The sequence below is a fragment of the Zea mays genome, chromosome 3, assembly GCF_902167145.1.
Source record: "Zea mays cultivar B73 chromosome 3, Zm-B73-REFERENCE-NAM-5.0, whole genome shotgun sequence".
NCBI classification, from domain to species: domain Eukaryota; kingdom Viridiplantae; phylum Streptophyta; class Magnoliopsida; order Poales; family Poaceae; genus Zea; species Zea mays.
The window spans coordinates 145,401,014-145,419,392 of record NC_050098.1 but is presented as its reverse complement, the minus strand read 5'-3'; the positions used below and the strand labels follow the sequence as shown (position 1 = coordinate 145,419,392).

The window sequence follows — 18,379 nt, the reverse complement described above, 5'->3', positions numbered from 1 at the left end:
TGCAGCAGATTGGTGAGAGAGAGAGGCGGAGCGGCTTCGCGATAGAGAGGTGAAGATCGCATGAGAGAGGAGAGGCTTCGGGAGAGGGAGCCGGAGAGCGTACGACACAGGGGAGGATAGGCTTCGGGTGAGGGAGGCGGAGAGCACAGAGCAGTGGCGCAGGGCGTGGAAGGAGGCAGCAGAGTACTAGGTCATCACGGGAGAGGGGTTTTGGGTTGGGCCTCCTGGCAAGTGGGCTGCAGACTCATGAAGAGAGGAGGAGGGGGTTAAGGGCTGTTGCAGGGTGGCCCAATATCATGTCATTTTTTCTCTTTTTAACAGAAACGCTTAAGCACGCTTAAGCACGATTAATCGCGCTTAAGCTTTTTCACCACCCTAGCGCGCGCTCAGCGCTTTCTTGAACCTTGCTTTTACAACACCTAATGGTTATTGGCAACTCATCTGAACTGGTCTGCAGCATAAATGATAGTGAGTATGACACCTCCACAACACTGGAAGACCCAGATGACATTGCTGTTCCTCTTAATCCTGCAACAACCTAACTACCACATACAGTAGAGTATACCTTTTTCTCTAACTCCCCCATCCAGTTTCCCTAAAAAAACAAGAGGACACCATAATGTGCATAAGATAATATACAGCAGCTGTCAAACTCAAACCCAGACCCAACTAGGGAAGAGATACGAAAGCCGTTTTTACCTCACTGGTCAAGCAACACTATTCGCTCTTTGATGCAACATGGGAAGCTTTATTTCCTGAAGCACTAGCTGGGAAGTCAGTGAGACGAAAGCTCACAAGGGCAGGTCCAAGGGCACTGATCTTCCCAGCACCTGCAAACGCTGCCTCAGCATCCATGCGCCTCTTGAAGATCACCTGGGCAGAGCTGGCACTGTTTGCAACATCTGCCTTCACTTCATTGACAGGACCGTATTGGCTAAAGATCTTGATAAGGTCACACTGTGATGGAACAGCGCATGGCCTGCTGAAGTGCAGCACCAGTCCAGACAGAAAGCAATTTTCCATCTCTTGACCAAATTTGGTTCCGGCGTTCAGTTGAGATCCATTTGCAGAAAACAACTTGGTTTCGTTCCTAAGTTGTTCCTCATTTCCTGTATCTTGGTTGCCTTCACTCCTTGGCTCGTCTACATTTTCTACAGTCGACAATGAATTAACAGGAGGTTTCTTAACCTGAGGTGCCTTCTTGTTTACTCTTTTCTTACTCTCATCTATCTTCTTTTTCAGGTTAGATAGCGGCTCCTCCACATTAATGAGAATGTCAGCCCAATAGTCATCCTGCATATGATCAGCAATGGGCTGTTCTGAAAGAGTGGACTCAGTGTTGGCTGCCTTCTCAGGCATCCCCTCATTGACATCAGAACTAGAAAATTTGTTCTTTCTAAAACCGGTAAAGAAGTTAACACTTGTAGGAACGATTTTCTCTCTCTGCTGAAGACCACATGCTGCTACAGAGAGCTGCCATAGCATTTCTCCACAAGATAGAGACTCCTTACTAACGGCTTCGCTGTTCCCCTGATTCACCTTCACAGGACATGGAGATTTGTCTGCAGCATTTACTTGCCTGTACTTAGCCCTTCGTGGTTTTGTCTGAGACACTGCACTATTAGCTTTGACAGCAGGTGCAGCCTGTAACATGCTGCTCCCAGCTACTTTGCTCATCAGTTCTCCAACCTTTGTGGACTTCTTACGAGAGAGAGGCTCTGACAGTGAAGACAAATCCCCCAATGTGTTGAGCTTCTTTCTTTTCCTAGTCATCAATGTATCCTTAGAGTGATGTTCAGGATCCTCAGTTTTCTCAGCTGAATCATGCAACGAACGCTTCCCTCGAGTTTTGCTCTTACCACTAGATGCAGAATTAGGCTTGCCTGTCTCTGCCATGAGTTCAGAAAGTTTCTTCTTCTTCCTACCATGCTCTGAGATGGGCACTCGTTTGCTTATTGAGTTTTCGTTATGTCCCAATCTTCTCTTGCCAGGAAAAATGGGATCCTTGGCATTGCTATCTCCAAGTCTATGATACCCATCCTCTGTGATTCTACCCTTCTTGTGTGCAGAGCCTGCCCCATGCCCCTGATTTTTTTCTTTAAGAATGGGGGCGTCTTTGCTTTTCCCTGTTAATTCCTGAATTCCATCCTTTGCCAGCCTTTTCAAACCCTCTAAAGCATCTTCCTTCTTACTCGTGGATCTCAGTGTGCGTCCAGATTTTCTCTCACTCAAAGCATCACCTACTGCCTTCTTGGCCAATGTTCTGCTGTCAGCAACAGAACCAGTTTTGAGTCCATCTAAATGCTTGGAAATGTCAGTTTTCTTCTTCGATGAACTCTTCATGCGCTTTGACTTTTTCCCTCGACTCAATGTATCATCTCCATCTGTGTGTGTCATTTCTGTAATCTCATCAGTGCCCTCAAACATCTCAAACTCAGGGAGGTCCCTTGAGCCCCTTGAGCGATTCAAGGCCCTCAGCTGTGCTTTTACGGTAGCAAGGACAAGAAGATCAGCACCCGCCAGTGGTTTCTTTCCCAGTGCTGAGATGTAGTCAAGAAATGTTTTGCTATGGAAGGCATCCCTCGTGTAGACAGAGTCTACGGCCGCACCATACGCCCCTTGCCGGATACCAGAGTTTTGAACCTCCTGCTTGGTGGCAATGCTGGAGGTGAAGCAACCGCACGAGAGGCCAGCCTCTACGCGTCGCCCAACCTCCTGCAGCGCGGAATCCATAGCGGAGACGAAGCTGGACATAGTGCTCTGGGCGGATAGTCGCGTGAAGTTGGAGCGGAAGGGGAGCAGCGCGGAAGGGGAGCTCCAAGCGAAGGTCCTGTCCCAGAAGTAGACGATGAGCAGCGCGCCGGCCTTCCGGTGCTGCAGCGCGATTTCGGAGGCGTCAGCGGCGTCGAACACCTGTCCGGGCCACCAGGAGTGGCTCCGTACCTTACCCCAGACCAGCTCCGGCGGCGCGAAGTCGCGGCCCCCTTCGCCCTCGTCCTGGAAGGGGCAGTTGTATTGCGCGCGCTCGAATTTGTCTTCCTCCGTCGCAGCCTTCCCCTTTTCCTTGTTCTTCCTCTCCTTCAGCTTCACATTTCGTGGCGGCGGGGGCGGAGGCGGAGGCGGTTGCTTCTTGGGGCGTCTCCGGCGAGGACTCGTCAGAAATTCCTTGACTTCCGGGCGCATGACGCGGAGGCGCGCCGGGCGCGTGGAGGTGTTATCATTGTCACCGCTCTTGGGAGTTGTTCCACGCGAATCCGCCATGTCGCTAGGTGAGGAACAAGAAAGAAAAAAGGTTAGAAGGGATGCTAGCGCCACTGGAGAGGAAGAAAACTAAGGCAGGGCAAACCTTACAGAGCTTCACCGCTTACCATGATGCGGAGGAACCGCGGAAGGACGGGAAGGCAGGGTTCGCCGGGGACGATGGAGATGGGGAATTTTTTTTATTTTGTTGGAAACGAAGACGAATCGGGGTAAAGAGAGAAACGTGCGTATGATGGGGTCCATTTGGAATTAGGGCTTTCGACAGGGGGCTGGTTGCCAAACGTTTATTAGTACACATTACACAGGCACAACCAAGGTATTTTTTTTTCAGTTTTTGTTCGGTGTTACCGATTTCATCCTACAGTTTTCCATTATTCGTGGAAAGCGCATTGAGCCTTCACACCAAACACGTGAGTGCCTTTTCTAGATTAGTTTGGCTACTCTAATATTGGTCTTAATCCACATGTATTAAGATAAATTGAGGTACTTAAACTAATTTACACTCAAATCTAACTCAATATATGTGAATTGAGGTCAATACTACAGTAACCAAACAAAGCCTTAGGAGTGTTTGCTTTAAAGAGTTAATTTATTCTAAATAAGGCGGTGCATCATGAGTTTATTGCATAAATTTGGTGAAATAAACTCATTTATCATATTATTATTAATTATTTAATTATAAGAAATGAAATAGTGATGTATCAAATCATGCTATTTCACAAACCAAACAAAAAAGTAAGAAGGGAGAAGATGATGAACTATATCATTATTTAAACCAAGCACACGATTAAGGTCGGCTTTGGCTCCTTTAAAAATAGCTTCATCTCTAATTTTACTGTAGCCTTGCAAGAGCTGCTCCACTACAACAGTCACTATTTTTTGTAAATCGTTTGACAAAGCAGCTTTTTCTGTATTTTTTATTTGACGTATGACGTAAATGTCCAGTGTCCTTAGTTAGACATTTGCACGAACATCTCGTGTGCATACTGTACGCCATGTCCCGAACATCGATACGAGGCTGGCTAGTGAGCTACGATTATGACGAGCTGAGTCAGCTAACGTACCTGCACACAGGGGCGGATATTAGGTCGTGGATATATATATATATATATATATATATATATATATATATATATATATATATATATATATATATAGTAGAGATTTGGTAAAAAAAAATCCTAATAGGCTACGTTCTATCTGTTCTCTGTGCTAAGTTCAGCCGCCAGCCGCGAGAGCCGAGAGCAGCGCGCGCAGAGGCGGCACCGCGGTCCACGGCAGAGCACGCGAGCTCTGCTCACAGTCGAGCAGCAGCACGCCAGGAGCCAGGTCGCCAGCAGCCCAACACTGCTGAGGGCGTAGGCTGCGTAGCCGCGTGCGGCACTGCGGCCGTGCAGCGCGTGCCCGCCTAGCCGGCTAGCTGCGTAGGCCGAGCGGCAAACGGTAGAGCTCCTCTGCAGGCCTGCAGCTCTACTAGGCTGCTACCTGCTAGTGCTAGCCGCCGGGGCCAGGCCAGCCAGAGGTCAGAGCGGTCGTCTTCGTCTGCCCTGCCCGCCAATGCCACTGCCACAGTGCTAGCCTGCCGGCCGGTATGTTTCTGACTCCCGACATTTTCTCAATTTTTTTAATTAGTAAACAACAAGCTAAATAATAGATGCTATTCTCATGTGGGAAATTTTTTCAGGTAGAGGGAAAAATCAAAAAACCAACCTAGCATGACCTGGGGATACTCGATTAGGTTTACATCATAAAACTTTATATCGTATTGTTCTCATGTGGGATGCTATTTTAGAGGTACTAGAGATTGTGGCCAATGATGGCTCTAATGGGGATAAGAAATATATGGCTTCTGGTTTGTTGAAACAAATGAAGAGCTTTGAATTTGTGCTTATTCTCCATCTCATGATGAGGTTATTAGGTAAGACTAATGATTTGTCATAATGTTTGCAAAGAAAAGATCAGAATATTGTCCTTGCTGTTGGATTGATTGGAGCCACATTGCGGAATATTAGTGAAGTACGTGATAGTGGATGGGAAGAATTGTTTGAGGAGGTAAAGACCTTTTGTAACCAACATAACACTATTGTACCAAAGATGGATGATACAATTACTGTCCGAGGTCGCTCAAGGGGGCGTGGAGGTCAATTAGTGACTTACTATCATCATTTCAAAAATGAGATATTTATTGTTGTCTATGATCAAGTTATTGTGGAATTAAACAATCGTTTCACTGAAAGATCTACTCAGTTATTGAGGTGCATTTCGTGTCTAGATCTAAGAAATTCATTTGTCAGCTATGACAAAGCTCAGCCGATAGAATTGACTAAGATTTATTCTGCAGACTTCTCTCAATATGACCTCTTGATCCTTAGAGATCAACTCGATATATTTATTGTTGATGTGAGGGGTAATTCTGATTTTGCAAATTGTGAAGACCTTGGTAATCTGGCTATTAAGATGGTGCAAACCGAGAGACACCTAGTTTTTGCATTGATTTATTGTCTAATTGAATTAACCTTAATTTTGCCTGTTGCAACTGCCACGGTTTAAAGAGCCTTCTCAGCTATGAAAATCATCAAGACAGAATTGAGAAATAAGATGGTAAATGATTGGTTAAATCATAGAATGGTATGCTATATAGAAAGAGATATCTTTGCAAGAATTCAAAGTGATGATATTTTATATCATTTTCAAGAATTGAAGAGTCGTATGAAAAAGCTACCTCCGCAAAGTTCAAGTGGTATATTTTTGTGCTCACTTATACATTTTTGCATTCATTAGTTATATTGTCATGTTGTATCTCTCATTTTATACAAATATTTAACTTGCAATGTGTAGGTTCAAATTCACGTGCTAATGTTGATGAAGTTATTAGAGACGGGGAAGGACCAAATCGTCTCTAATTAGGTACTTCTAATTTTTTTTATCAAGTTTATTGTATTTTTAGATGTTGAATTGAAGTAAATACTATCTTAGTCTATGTTTGTAGTATATTTTGTTTTAGCGGTATATTTAGCCGCACAATATATTAGGGGATGTTTAAAGTAACCTTAGAGTGGCCCGGGACGTTAATTTTATAGAGCTTTGCCACTGCCTGCACATGGCATTGTGCAAGTCGCTGAGGCTGTATGGCCCGTGCAGTAGAAGCTCAAGGAGGCAGTGGCGGTGGACGTACTGTCGAGCGGGCACGAGGCGCTGCATGCATGCGCTTGCTGGCGGAGCCGCTGGGAGCTAATTTTTTTAGCTCCCGCTCCCACCCTCAAAATGGCTCCTGCTCTAGTTGAGCTCTCGCCATGGAGTTTTTGACACCACGTTTGGGAGGGCTCCAGTAAGGAGTCAGGGTCATTTGGGAGCCCTCCCAAACGGGCACTTAATATGGTGTACTTTGATGGGACTCTATGGTTAATTGAAAAAATACAGGAGACGGGATCGTCTCTACACGGCTCTCTACACATATTGTTTCTTAGCTATAATTATAATCTAAAGACTCAGGGTTGTATTATGCAGTCTCTTAATTGTCTCTTGTACTTAGAAAATCGTTCCAGGGTCTTTGGATTATACATGCCCTTAGGAACATAGTAATATTTCCCTAATCCAAAGTTTTTCCTATGTTTTTGAATTAACTCATGTGAAAATCCTATACCATTCATGTGAAGTTCATATGTTCCAAAGGGACCCTTCTTAAAAACAATCTTTTTTGGACGGAGGAAAGAGTCAAGTGGCTAAGGCCATGCTCAACAGAGCTTGCATATGGCCATGTAAAATACTATTACTATAGAGTAGACTACATTGTTTACGCAGCAGTGTTTGAAAAATGGAGTGAGATAGGTATGCTGCTAGAGATAGGCAAAGCATGTGTATTGGTTTATGAAGAGAAGAGACCGGGAGATGTTTGGAAGCGTGGTAATTGGGCATTGTAAATTACAAGTCCGCAAACATTTTTACCATCTAAACCAAAGTTTACTATTTAGATGACCAATGAGCCTATTAAGAGCAAGTATAATAAGAAGATATTAGCCACCTAAATGTTGAGGTAGAGGAGAGAGAGGGAAAACATGTTGTAAACTTATAGCTAGCTCAGACATAAGAACTAAGAAGCTTTGTGAGAGCGACAAGTGGCGTCCTATGTCAGCAACAGAACTGGAGGATAGCGTGCGGAAGAGGAAAGTGGAATAGATGTGGAAAAAAGAAGAAGGCTCCCATGGTTTAGTATAGGGAAGGTTACATTTTATACCCTGAGAACTATCCTGAGCACAAAATTAGAAGAATTCATGCTAGAAAATCTCACTCTATTTCTCATCATGCTTATATGTACAGTAATGAGGCTTCTAGCTCTAGGCATTCAACTCATATCAAAATACCTAAAAGGAAGATTGCTAATGCATCAAATGAACATAACTTCTCATTTAACACTTTTGATGCATCTTTTGTGCTTACTAACAAATCAGGTAAAGTAGTTGCCAAATATGTTAGGGGTAAACACAAGAGTCCAAAGACTTGTGTTTGGGTACCCAAGGTGCTTGTTTCTAATGTGAAAGGACCCAAGTTCGTTTGGTACCTAAGAACAAGGCCTAAATTTATTTTGTAGGTTTATGTATCCGGTGGGTCAAGTTGGATAATCGATAGCGAGTGCACAAACCACATGACAGGGGAGAAAAGGATGTTCTCCTCATATGAGAAAAATGATGATCTCCAAAGAGCAATCACATTCGGGGATGGAAATCAAGGTTTGGTCAAAGGTTTTGGTAAAATTGCTATATCTCCTGACCATTCTATTTCTAATGTTTTTCTTGTAAATTTTTTAGATTACAACTTGCTTTTTGTTTCTCAATTATGTAAAATGGGCTACAATTGTCTATTTACTGATGTTGGTGTTACCGTTTTTAAAAGAAGTGATGATTCAATAGCTTTTAAGGGAGATGATCAGCTATATTTAGTTGATTTCAATGATAACAATGTTGAACTAGGCACTTGCTTAATTGCTAAGACTAATATGGGCTGGCTCTAGCATCGCTGACTTGCTCATGTTGGGATGAAGAATCTTCACAAGATTATAAAAGGGGAGCACATTTTAGGACTAACAAATGTTCATTTTGAGAAAGACATGATTTGTAGTGCATGTCAAGCAGGGAAGCAGGTTGGAGTTCATCATCCACACAAGAACATCATGACGATCGAAAGGCCGCTATAGCTACTCCACATGGATCTATTCGGCCCGATCGCTTACATAAGCATCGACGGGAGTAAGTATTGTCTTGTTATTGTGGATGATTATTCTCGCTTCACTTGGGTGTTCTTTTTGCAGGAAAAATCTCAAACCCAAGAGACTTTGAAGAGATTCTTGAGACGAGCTCAAAATGAGTTTAGATTGAGAATCAAGAAGATTAGAAGCGACAATGGAACGGAGTTCAAGAACTCTCAAATTGAAGGATTTCTTGAGGAGGATGGCATCAAGCATGAGTTCTCTTCTCCCTACACACCTCAACAAAATGATGTTGTGGAGAGGAAGAATAGAATTCTTTTGGATATGGCAAGGACCATGCTTGATGAGTACAAGACACCGGATCGATTTTGGTGGAGGCGATTAACACCGCTTGCTACTCCATCAACCGACTCTACCTTCACTGAATCCTCAAGAAAACATCATACGAACTCCTCAGCGGTAAAAAGCCCAATTTTTCCTCAGCGGTAAAACATCATACAAACATCATACAACGACAAATGTTTTATTCTTATTAAGAGAGGTAGAAATTCTAAATTTGCTCCTAAAGCAGTAGAAGGCTTTTTACTTGGCTATGACTCAAACACAAGGGCATATAGAGTCTTCAACAAGTCCACTGGATTAGTTGAAGTTTCTTGTGACACTGTGTTTGATGAGACTAATGGCTCCCAAGTGGAGCAAGTTGATCTTGATGAATGAGAGCACCTAGAGGGGGGTGAATAGGTGATCCTGTAAAATAAAACACTAAATAGCCACAAACTTGATTATTAAAGTGTTAGTGTAACCGAGTGGCTATGGAGCGAGCTCGTGCGATTTTTATCCCGTGGTTCGGCCAAGTAACACTTGCCTACTTCCACGTTGTGGCATCCCAATGGATGAGGGTTGCACTCAACCCCTTTCAAGTGATCCAATGATTGACTTGAATACCACGGTCTTTTATCTTGAGTATTCTTCCCGTTTGCGAGGAATCTCCACAAGTTGGAGCCTCTCGCCCTTACAAATTTATGAGTAAGGATGGGAGAGCAACACATGCAAGATCCAAATCCGTAGCGCACACACGCACACAAGTGAAGAAGTGAGCACACAAACACAGCTCAAGGAGTTTACAATTCGAACAGTGCTCAAATCTCAAGAACGATGATCCGATTGCGTGAATGCAGAGTCTAGTTGTCTTAGGATGTTTCTTGTAAGCTTGGTGTACTGCTCCATGCGCCTAGGGGTCCCTTTTATAGCCCCAAGGCAGCTAGGAGCCATTGGACATCAATTTGGTAGGCAATTCTTGCCTTCTGTTGAGTGGTGCACCACCGGACAGATACTGTAGCAGTCTGGTGCTCGATTTCCTTCCGTACCGGGCACAGCCGACCGTTGGTCCTCGGGACCAGTTGGCGCACCGGACAGTCCGGTGTGCCCAACCGACCATTGGCGCGGACCACGTGTCGCGCGTTGATCGCGCGGACGACCATTGGCTGCTGGCGCCGTTGATTCACCGGACAGTCCGGTGAATTATAGCCACGTCGCCTTTCTCTTTTTCCGAGAGCGATGAGTTCATCGCCGATGACTTGGACGCGTGCGCAGATGACTCACCGGACAGTCCGGTGCACCACCAGATAGTCTGATGATTTATAGCCGCGTCGCTCCGCCGCTTCTCGAGAGCAGCCGGTTCACCGTTGACCAGCCTGGGGCACCGGACACTGTCCGGTGCACCACCAGACAGTCCGGCGTGCCATACCCGAGTTGGTGTTGGTTGTACTTTGCCAACTCTTCTCCAATTCAAATCTTCTTTTCTTGGCACTGTTTCTAGCACTTAGATAACCATGTTAGTATTCAAAAACAATTCACTAAGTCTAGAAACATACCTTGTTCTTGATTTCACACTTCTCACTCATTTGGTACATAAGGACTCACTCAATATGTGTTGGACATCTAATCACCAAAATACTCATAGAAATGGCCCAAGGGCACATTTCCCTTTCAATCTCCCCCTTTTTGGTGATTTATGCCAACACATCAAAAACCAACAAAAGAAGTGCAACATCAATGCAAATAAAGACCAATTCCCTTTTTACTTAAGATTTGGCATATTTGGATCACTCTTTGCCACCACTTCGTTTGTTTTTGCAAATCAAATTCTTTTTCCTATCTCTAAGTCAAACACCCTTGTTTGAGCAAATCGAGAGATATTCCAAGAGTAAAATTGATCAAGTGCAAAAAACTCCCCCTTTTTCCCATAATCAAAGTTCTCCCCCATAAGAGACCAAATTTTGCAATAAGAGTATTTTGACAAAAACCAAATTCTAACTCCTCTATTTTCAAAATTCACAAGTGGTTGGCTGAACCATTTTGCTTTGGCCTTAATTTCTCCCCCTTTGGCATTAAGCACCAAAACGAGATCATTCTTGGCCCTTTAACCCCATTGCCTCACCAAAATGTCAATTAAGAGCAGAAAGGCAATGAGAGCACAAGTATGAACTTGGAATTAAATACACTAATACCGGAGTGCAGTGGAAGTCTTGTCATCATCCAAGTTCATTTTCCCTTTCAATGTACCTTCGAGACTACATCAAGTGTACTCAAGCAAACAAGTTAGTCTCAAAGGGGTCAAGTTGTAGCACATCTCCCCCTAAATATGTGCATCATTTGCATATGGACTTGTGAGGTCCGGGGATGACTTGTACAACTTGAACACCATAAATAGACAACAAATAATGTAAATGCTCAAAGTAACATGATCAAAGGCATAGACTACATGTATGCTATAGATCAATCCAAGTTACGCGAATCTAAGACATTTAGCTCACTACGCAACCTGCAAAACCTTTTCTCCTCTAAAGGTTTGGTGAAGATATCGGCTAGTTGGTTCTCCGTGCTAATGTGATACACATCAATATCTCCCTTTTGTTGGTGGTCTCTCAGGAAGTGATGCCGGATGTCTATGTGCTTAGTGCGGCTGTGTTCAACAGGATTATCCGCCAAGCGGATTACACTCTCATTGTCACATAGGAGTGGGACTTTGCTCAGATTGTAGCCAAAGTCCTAGAGGGTTTGCCTCATCCAAAGTAGTTGTGTGCAACACTGTCTTGCGGCAACGTACTCGGCCTCAACTGTGGATGGGGCAACAGATGTTTATTTCTTGGAACTCCAGGACACATGGACCTTCCTAGAAATTGGCACGTCCCTGATGTGCTCTTCCTATCAACCTTGCACCTGGCATAATCGGAGTCGAGTATCCAATCAAGTCAAAGGTAGACCCCTTTGGATACCAGATCTCGAAGCAAGGCGTAGAAACTAAATACCTAAGAATTCGCTTAACGGCCACAAGGTGACATTCTTTGGGGTCGGATTGAAATCTAGCACACATGCATACACTAAGCATAATGTTCGGTCTACTAGTACAAAGATAAAGTAATGAACCTATCATTGACCGGTATGCCTTTTGATCAACGGACTTACCTCCTTTGTTGAGGTCAAGATGCCCGTCAGTTCCCATCGGTGTCTTCGCGGGCTTGGCGTCCTTCATCCCAAACCTCTTGAGAAGATCTTGAGTGTACTTCATTTGGGAGATGAAAGTGCCATCCTTGAGTTGCTTCACTTGGAATCCAAGGAAGTAGGTCAACTCGCCCATCATCGACATCTCAAACTTTTGCATCATCACCCTGCTAAACTCCTCACAAGACTTTTGATTAGTAGAACCAAATATTATGTCATCGACATAAATTTGGCAAACAAAAAGATCACCATTACATGTCTTTGTGAAAAGAGTGGGATCGGCTTTCCCAAACTTGAAAGCATTAGAAATAAGGAAATCTCTAAGGCATTCATACCATGCTCTTGGGGCTTGCTTAAGTCCATAGAGCGCCTTAGAGAGCTTCTATACATGGTCGGGATACCTGTCATCCCCAAAGCCAGGGGGTTGTTCCACATATACCTCCTCCTTGATTGGCCCATTGAGGAAATCTGAAAGTCGCCTAGAGGGGGGGTGAATAGGCAAATCTGAAATTTATAAATTTTAAGCACAACTATAAGTCGGGGTTAGCGTTAGAAATATAATCGAGTCCGAAAGAGAGGGCGAAAACAAATCACAAGCAAATAAGAGCGTATGACACGATGATTTGTTTTACCGAGGTTCGGTTCTTGCAAACCTACTCCCCGTTGAGGTGGTCACAAAGACCGGGTCTCTTTCAACCCTTTCCCTTTCTCAAACGGTCACTTAGACCGAGTGAGCTTCTCTTCTCAATCAAATGGGACACTTAGTCCACTACAAGGACCACCACAACTTGGTGTCTCTTGCTTTGATTACAAGTGAGTTGGAAACAAGAATAGAAGAAGAAGAAAAGTGATCCAAGCGCAAGAGCTCAAAAGAACACAAAAGTCTCTCTCTAGTCACTAATTTGTTTGGAGTGATTCCGGACTTGGGAGAGGATTTGATCTCTTTGTTTGTGTCTTGGAATGAAGTCTAGAGCTCTTGTATGAGGTTTGATGGCTGAAAACTTGGATGCATTGAAGTGTGGTAGTTGGGGGGTATTTATAGCCCCAACCACCAAAATGGTCGTTGGGGAAGGCAGCTGTCGTATGGCGCACCGGACAGTCCGGTGCACCACTGGACACTGTCCGGTGCGCCAGCCACGTCACCCAACCGTTAGGGTTCGACCATTGGAGCTTCTGACATGTGGGCCACCGGACAGTCCGGTGGTGCACCAGACATGTCCTATTCACTATCCGGTGCGCCATCTGCGTCTGCTCTGACTTCTGCACGCGCAGTCCGCGCACTGTTCATTGTTCCTGTAGCGTTGCAGGCGACCGTTGGCGCAGGTAGCCATTGCTCCGCTTGGCACACCGGACAGTCTGGTGCTACACCGGACAGTCCGGTGAATTATAGCGGGGTGGCTCCCAGAATTCCCGAAGCTAGCAAGTTGGAGGGAATTCTCCCTGGTGCACCGGACAGTCCGATGCGCCAGACCAGGGCAGCCTTCGGTTGCTTTGCTCCTTTCTTTTTGAACCCTTTCTTTTAACTTTGTATTGGTTTTGTTGGGTGCCTTCGGCTTCCAAAGGTCCTCAAAAACATGATTTAACAATGTTTCTGGAGTACAATGTGTGAACAGGTATCTTCGGACTTGAGTTAAAACCACAACGTGAAAAAGCACAGAAGGGGTACGAAGGATGGCGCGGAGTCGAAGCTGTGTGTAGAAGAGCTTCGGCATGATAGCGGAAAGGAAAACCGACTTAAAGATGAAAAAGGCTATTTAGACCTCGATGAATTATTATAGAGTTACTAGTATAGTACTCGTGCGTTGCGACGGCAAATTATTATCGACTCTAGTCTTTATTCGACAGAATGTTAGTGTATAACGATTACATGAAAGTGACGACATATATATCATCGACTCCAATCTGTCACAATTTCTTTGTTGACAACCATTGCATTTCGAGGTCCCTTGCCTGCTGAGTTACCCTGAGGAAATGCAAGGATCAATCCGTTGGCATAGTTAATCAGAGTGTCGCTGCCACTACACTGCAATGCCCCACCAACCTACCATACTCTGCTTCATATGACAAAGCTTCTCCGATAGATATGATAGATAAATAAAAAAGAAAACTGAACCATAAAAACATACAGACTACATATTCAGTTTAGTTCACCCCATCTTCAAATGAACCATTCAAGAGAAAAGAAGATAACAAAACACAAGGCTGACAAATATTTATTACAGCCACCCAGATTAACATAAACCGACACCGAACAAATGACAAGGATCAAAGATATATATACTGCTACATATTTGTCAATAAGTGGGCAGAAGGATGGATAAGAGAGGAGGGCTTTGTCCCTTGGTAGCTGCAAAAAGCCTTCCTTCTCTCCACTCAGAAGCTCCCTATTAGTTAGTGTGTACTCAACTTACTCAGTTTAACCAACAAAGCACAGTATCAAGGGAAAACAAATCACATACTTGAAGAGTTGTCAAAGATCAAAGGGTTGGACGTCCAAGCTCCCTCAAACCCAGACCTGTCCTTGTGGCATCTTCCCTATAAGAAGAGACAACTGTGCATAAGCACCAGCTTTCAAGTTGCCAAACAAACAAAAATACACGCCCGATTCCACCAACCAGGGTGTGACCACCAAAAAGTGCAACAATGTCCTGGTCGCTCAAACCCATCTGTGTGGAGAAAACCTGCCTACGGTGACCATAACCTGATTCATACAAGAGACACCCAACCAGTAAGTCCACCTATCCCATTCCTACACATTGAGAAATATTCTAACTTTATCCTTCACATAACAAATAAGGCAATCCAAGACTACAAACTGATCAAGTGGGACAAAAATAGTTCGATCCTAGTCAAGTAATTGGTGTTTGCAAACTGCACTACAAATGGATTCATAAACCTTTTCAAGGGGCATAATGTCATTGATATATGATCAGAATTATGTGCTCTGTTGCCCAATGCAGTTAAAAAAGAAACAGTGAATGTAAAGTCTGACATCCTATTGTGAACAACTACCAAGATATAAATCATTTGGGTAAGAACTTACAAATACTGAAGATGCTCCAATTTTCCAAGCTCAGGCACCAGATGACCATATAAGTTCAAATTACCAAGATCTCTGTTAGAAGAGGTATCCAAACAAAATAAAAAATGGTACTACTATAAAATTTGGAAGGCATACAATACAAGCTTGCCATCCAAAGGTTTTCCAATGACCATTTGTGTGTCTTAGATTGTCATAAATACTTTATCGAAATATGATATCATGACCAGTCAGTTATGTACAGAGTATTGAGTGAAGTTATTGTGACATAAATGGTCGACACAAATAGCAAAAGAAGAGTTAAACCATAACCAAACTGAAATACCAAAAGAGAGAATGAAAGCAATGAAAATTTATGGTGATTTCAAGTAGCCCCTTCTATGTAGAAAGCTCGAAGACTAAACCCTTAATAATACTCTTTTTTTTTGCAAAGAGCATTAAGATGCTAGCTGCACAAGCCATAGAAATTTGGCAAACTAACTTGAACTGGGACCTGCAGTCAAGAATTGTACAGAAACTGGACGGCCACACTGATATTGTCATTATAGTTTCATGCCACCCCAAGGAAAACATGATCGCATTATGCGCTTGACAACAATAAGACAATGAAAGTTTGGGTGCAAATGGAAGAAAATGGATGAGTTGTCTGGTTACACTCTTAACTACCAAAATAAGATGCAAGTACAAAATATGTTGCAAGCACTCCAACACAGAGATGAGAGAAGAAATATGTTACAAACATGGTTAATCGACTATACAATGCTGCTCTGCAATTAAGTTAAACCTGCAGCGCTAACTGATAAACTCAGTCTCACCTACCTGTCATGTCATAGTAGGGCATGTTGGGAGAACTTCAATTGTCAGGCTGTCTCCAGCAATGAACTTCATTGTTTGTCCATATTTATAGCAGGACGCAACCCATGCGTCCTACCAAGATTTAGGACATTGTATAAACCATATAAAATATAATATGTTATCCATCACACTATGTTTCTGTAAATATATAGTTGTATCAGCAATAAGGCTACCATCATGTTTCCAAGTTAAAGCTGTAAATAAAGAATTAAGGAATTTATCCTGCTAGTTTCTTACTAATCTCTTGCTAGTGAATGTCATCCATTTTGAGCACTTACAAATCATTTAATAATCAACTAAATTCCATCAACCTTATTCTTTGTTCATATTTATAGAAAGATACAACACATGAAGCCTGCCAAGAATTAGGATATTAAGTTAAGACTTAAGAACACACAGAGGTACATATTTACTATTTGCAGGCTACAATTGTAGAATAGGTTTGATAGATTCATCAATCCACAGCTCCACATTCCAATTCATTTTATCAATTCTAGAAAGAACTCTTCTCAAGGATTCATATATTTTTGTAATACTACAAAGCAAACCTAATTTCTCTATTCATTACCAATCCATATTTACAGCAAGAAACAACTCATACATTCAGCCTATCAGAGTCTTTTAGATAAACTCTAGGTCAGCTAAAACAATTAGTATATTTGTGTATGCACATTTAAATATGACGTCTGACATGTGGCATCAAATAAAAAGGATGGTTTCATAGAATGTAAAAGAACCACTCCAAAGATATTCTTTTAGATAAAAACCCCTCTTGTAAAGGAAAACAAGCTTTAGCTTAAAATAGCCATTTAACTCATCGATCCATGGAATTAATACCATACCTCTGCATGATGTAAATAAATGGTTTGAATATGTTTTAAGGTTCAGCGTCATTTTTTAAAATTAATACTTCTGTTAGTTGATGTGCATTGTGTTTTTGTGTATGAATATTGCAGATATGCCTTCAACACTCTACACTCGATCGTCTCCAGATCACCAACTCACTGTAGAAACAAGATCCACCTCTTGACATCTGAAAGAAACTGTTCGAACACATACGACAAGAACAATGAGTCGACGATCCGCAAAGAGCAGATGCAGACAAATCTACAAATGGAGGGTGGACGAACGTTGTACGACAGAATTGTCTTAGCAATACAATGTGCTCACAATCTTGGTTCAGTCCTGAAATGGAAGATGGTGACATGCTTTAATTTGTAATAAAAGAAGATCATGATATGTTGAGTGCATGTATGATCACTGTATCCCATCAGGATCTTTCTGTTATTGATTAAAAAATATAATAACAAGTGAAAAAATTATCATACATGTGATAGAGAAGGAAAATGACCTATCAATAACAAACGATAGCATGTCTTACTGTGAAGATAATCTTCAAATCCAGAATCATCTAGGGAACCTGTCAGTGCCTCATATCCAAGCAGAGATGATGGCAAAGCACCAGGGGGCCTTTGGAACATGGCATCATAAAATATCAGTCAGCAACACATCAAGAGAGCTAAACTGCTAATCACCAAAAAACAATATAAACTAATGTACTAAGTTGTTGAAGGATGAAGATGAACAAAATAGAAGGCAGACTCCTATTTCCTTAGTTGCCTCCCTCTTTTGTATAAGTTATTCCAAATTTTTTAGAGAGTCAAATCATCTTAGTTTTGACCAAATTTAAATAATAAAATAATAAAATTTATGATACAAATAAGTATCATCAGATTCTTTTCATAATGTACCTATCTGATGTAATAAATGTATTCTGATTTGGAACAGAGGGAGTACAGGCAGCAGTAAACAAAATATCGCAAATAAATTGTTAGCACGATGAAGTTTTAACTTGAAAAACTGGCACACATGGTAGCAAAGATACTACAACAGTCAAATATCAAAAGCATTCCAATAAGACACTTAAATACACAGGGACAATAAGGTCGTTCAGATTGTAGGTATGAAAATGATAAACAACTTTACCGCCAGATGCTGAAACCATGTAAACAAATCCTATCAGTAAAAAGGTGACAAAACCAGATCTAATGACTTGACTGCTACAAAACTTGGATCCAATCAACAAACAAATAAGTGCCACAAGCTGGTCTTGAATAATCCTAGTGTGGCTAGAAGTAGTGTTTCTCAGTTAAGTAGTACCTTATTTTGTCTAGCAGTTACAATGAAGCTAGAAATAATGGTGCTGAAAAAATTGGTGGCCTTTCTAATTCTAGTAGTGGTTCTTCAATGGGCAACAGTGATCCTGAGAACAATATTTAGTTTAACATTTAAAGAAACTATTTTTGTAAGAACCAAAACAGTCACAGGATGGGAATTGTTACCCTCTATGCCACCTGCACCTGCTCGAGTTGTCACTTGATCTCCATCTCCTCCTTGAAGGCGCTGAAGAACTCCTCCTAATTCAAGATGGCTGTGAGAATTCCTACCCATAAATGCAGTTGTGAATAAATACAACATCTAGAGGAATAATCTACCTGAATGTCGCTAAAGTAACG

General features: G+C 42.4%; 1 protein-coding gene and 1 long non-coding RNA gene across 3 annotated transcripts; both read right to left on the bottom strand.

Moving 5' to 3' along the window:
• Window positions 1–442: 442 nt before the first annotated feature.
• On the bottom strand, window positions 443–3,515 carry LOC103650678 (uncharacterized). 2 transcript variants are annotated; one of them, XM_023301992.2, is made up of 3 exons: window positions 3,369–3,515; window positions 700–3,265; window positions 443–595 (listed from the first exon to the last, which is right to left on the bottom strand). In XM_023301992.2, the coding sequence occupies exon 2, from the start codon at window positions 3,259–3,261 to the stop codon at window positions 718–720; it is 2,544 nt and encodes an 847-aa protein (XP_023157760.1). In that variant the 5' UTR covers window positions 3,262–3,265; window positions 3,369–3,515; the 3' UTR covers window positions 443–595; window positions 700–717. The 2 variants fall into 2 exon arrangements, with proteins under 2 accessions (XP_023157760.1, XP_023157759.1); XM_023301991.2 differs by having other exon boundaries at window positions 443–3,265; window positions 3,347–3,467.
• Window positions 3,516–14,076: 10,561 nt separating this feature from the next.
• LOC118476704 (uncharacterized) lies at window positions 14,077–16,778 on the bottom strand. Its single transcript, XR_004857204.1, has 2 exons — window positions 14,584–16,778; window positions 14,077–14,503 (listed from the first exon to the last, which is right to left on the bottom strand). It is a non-coding gene; the product is annotated as an uncharacterized lncRNA (long non-coding RNA).
• Window positions 16,779–18,379: the final 1,601 nt, after the last annotated feature.

Bases quoted from the DNA above. Each gene is read 5' to 3' on its own strand.
- LOC103650678 (XM_023301992.2), bottom strand. From the start codon at position 3,261: ATGGCGGATTCGCGTGGAACAACTCCCAAGAGCGGTGACAATGATAAC.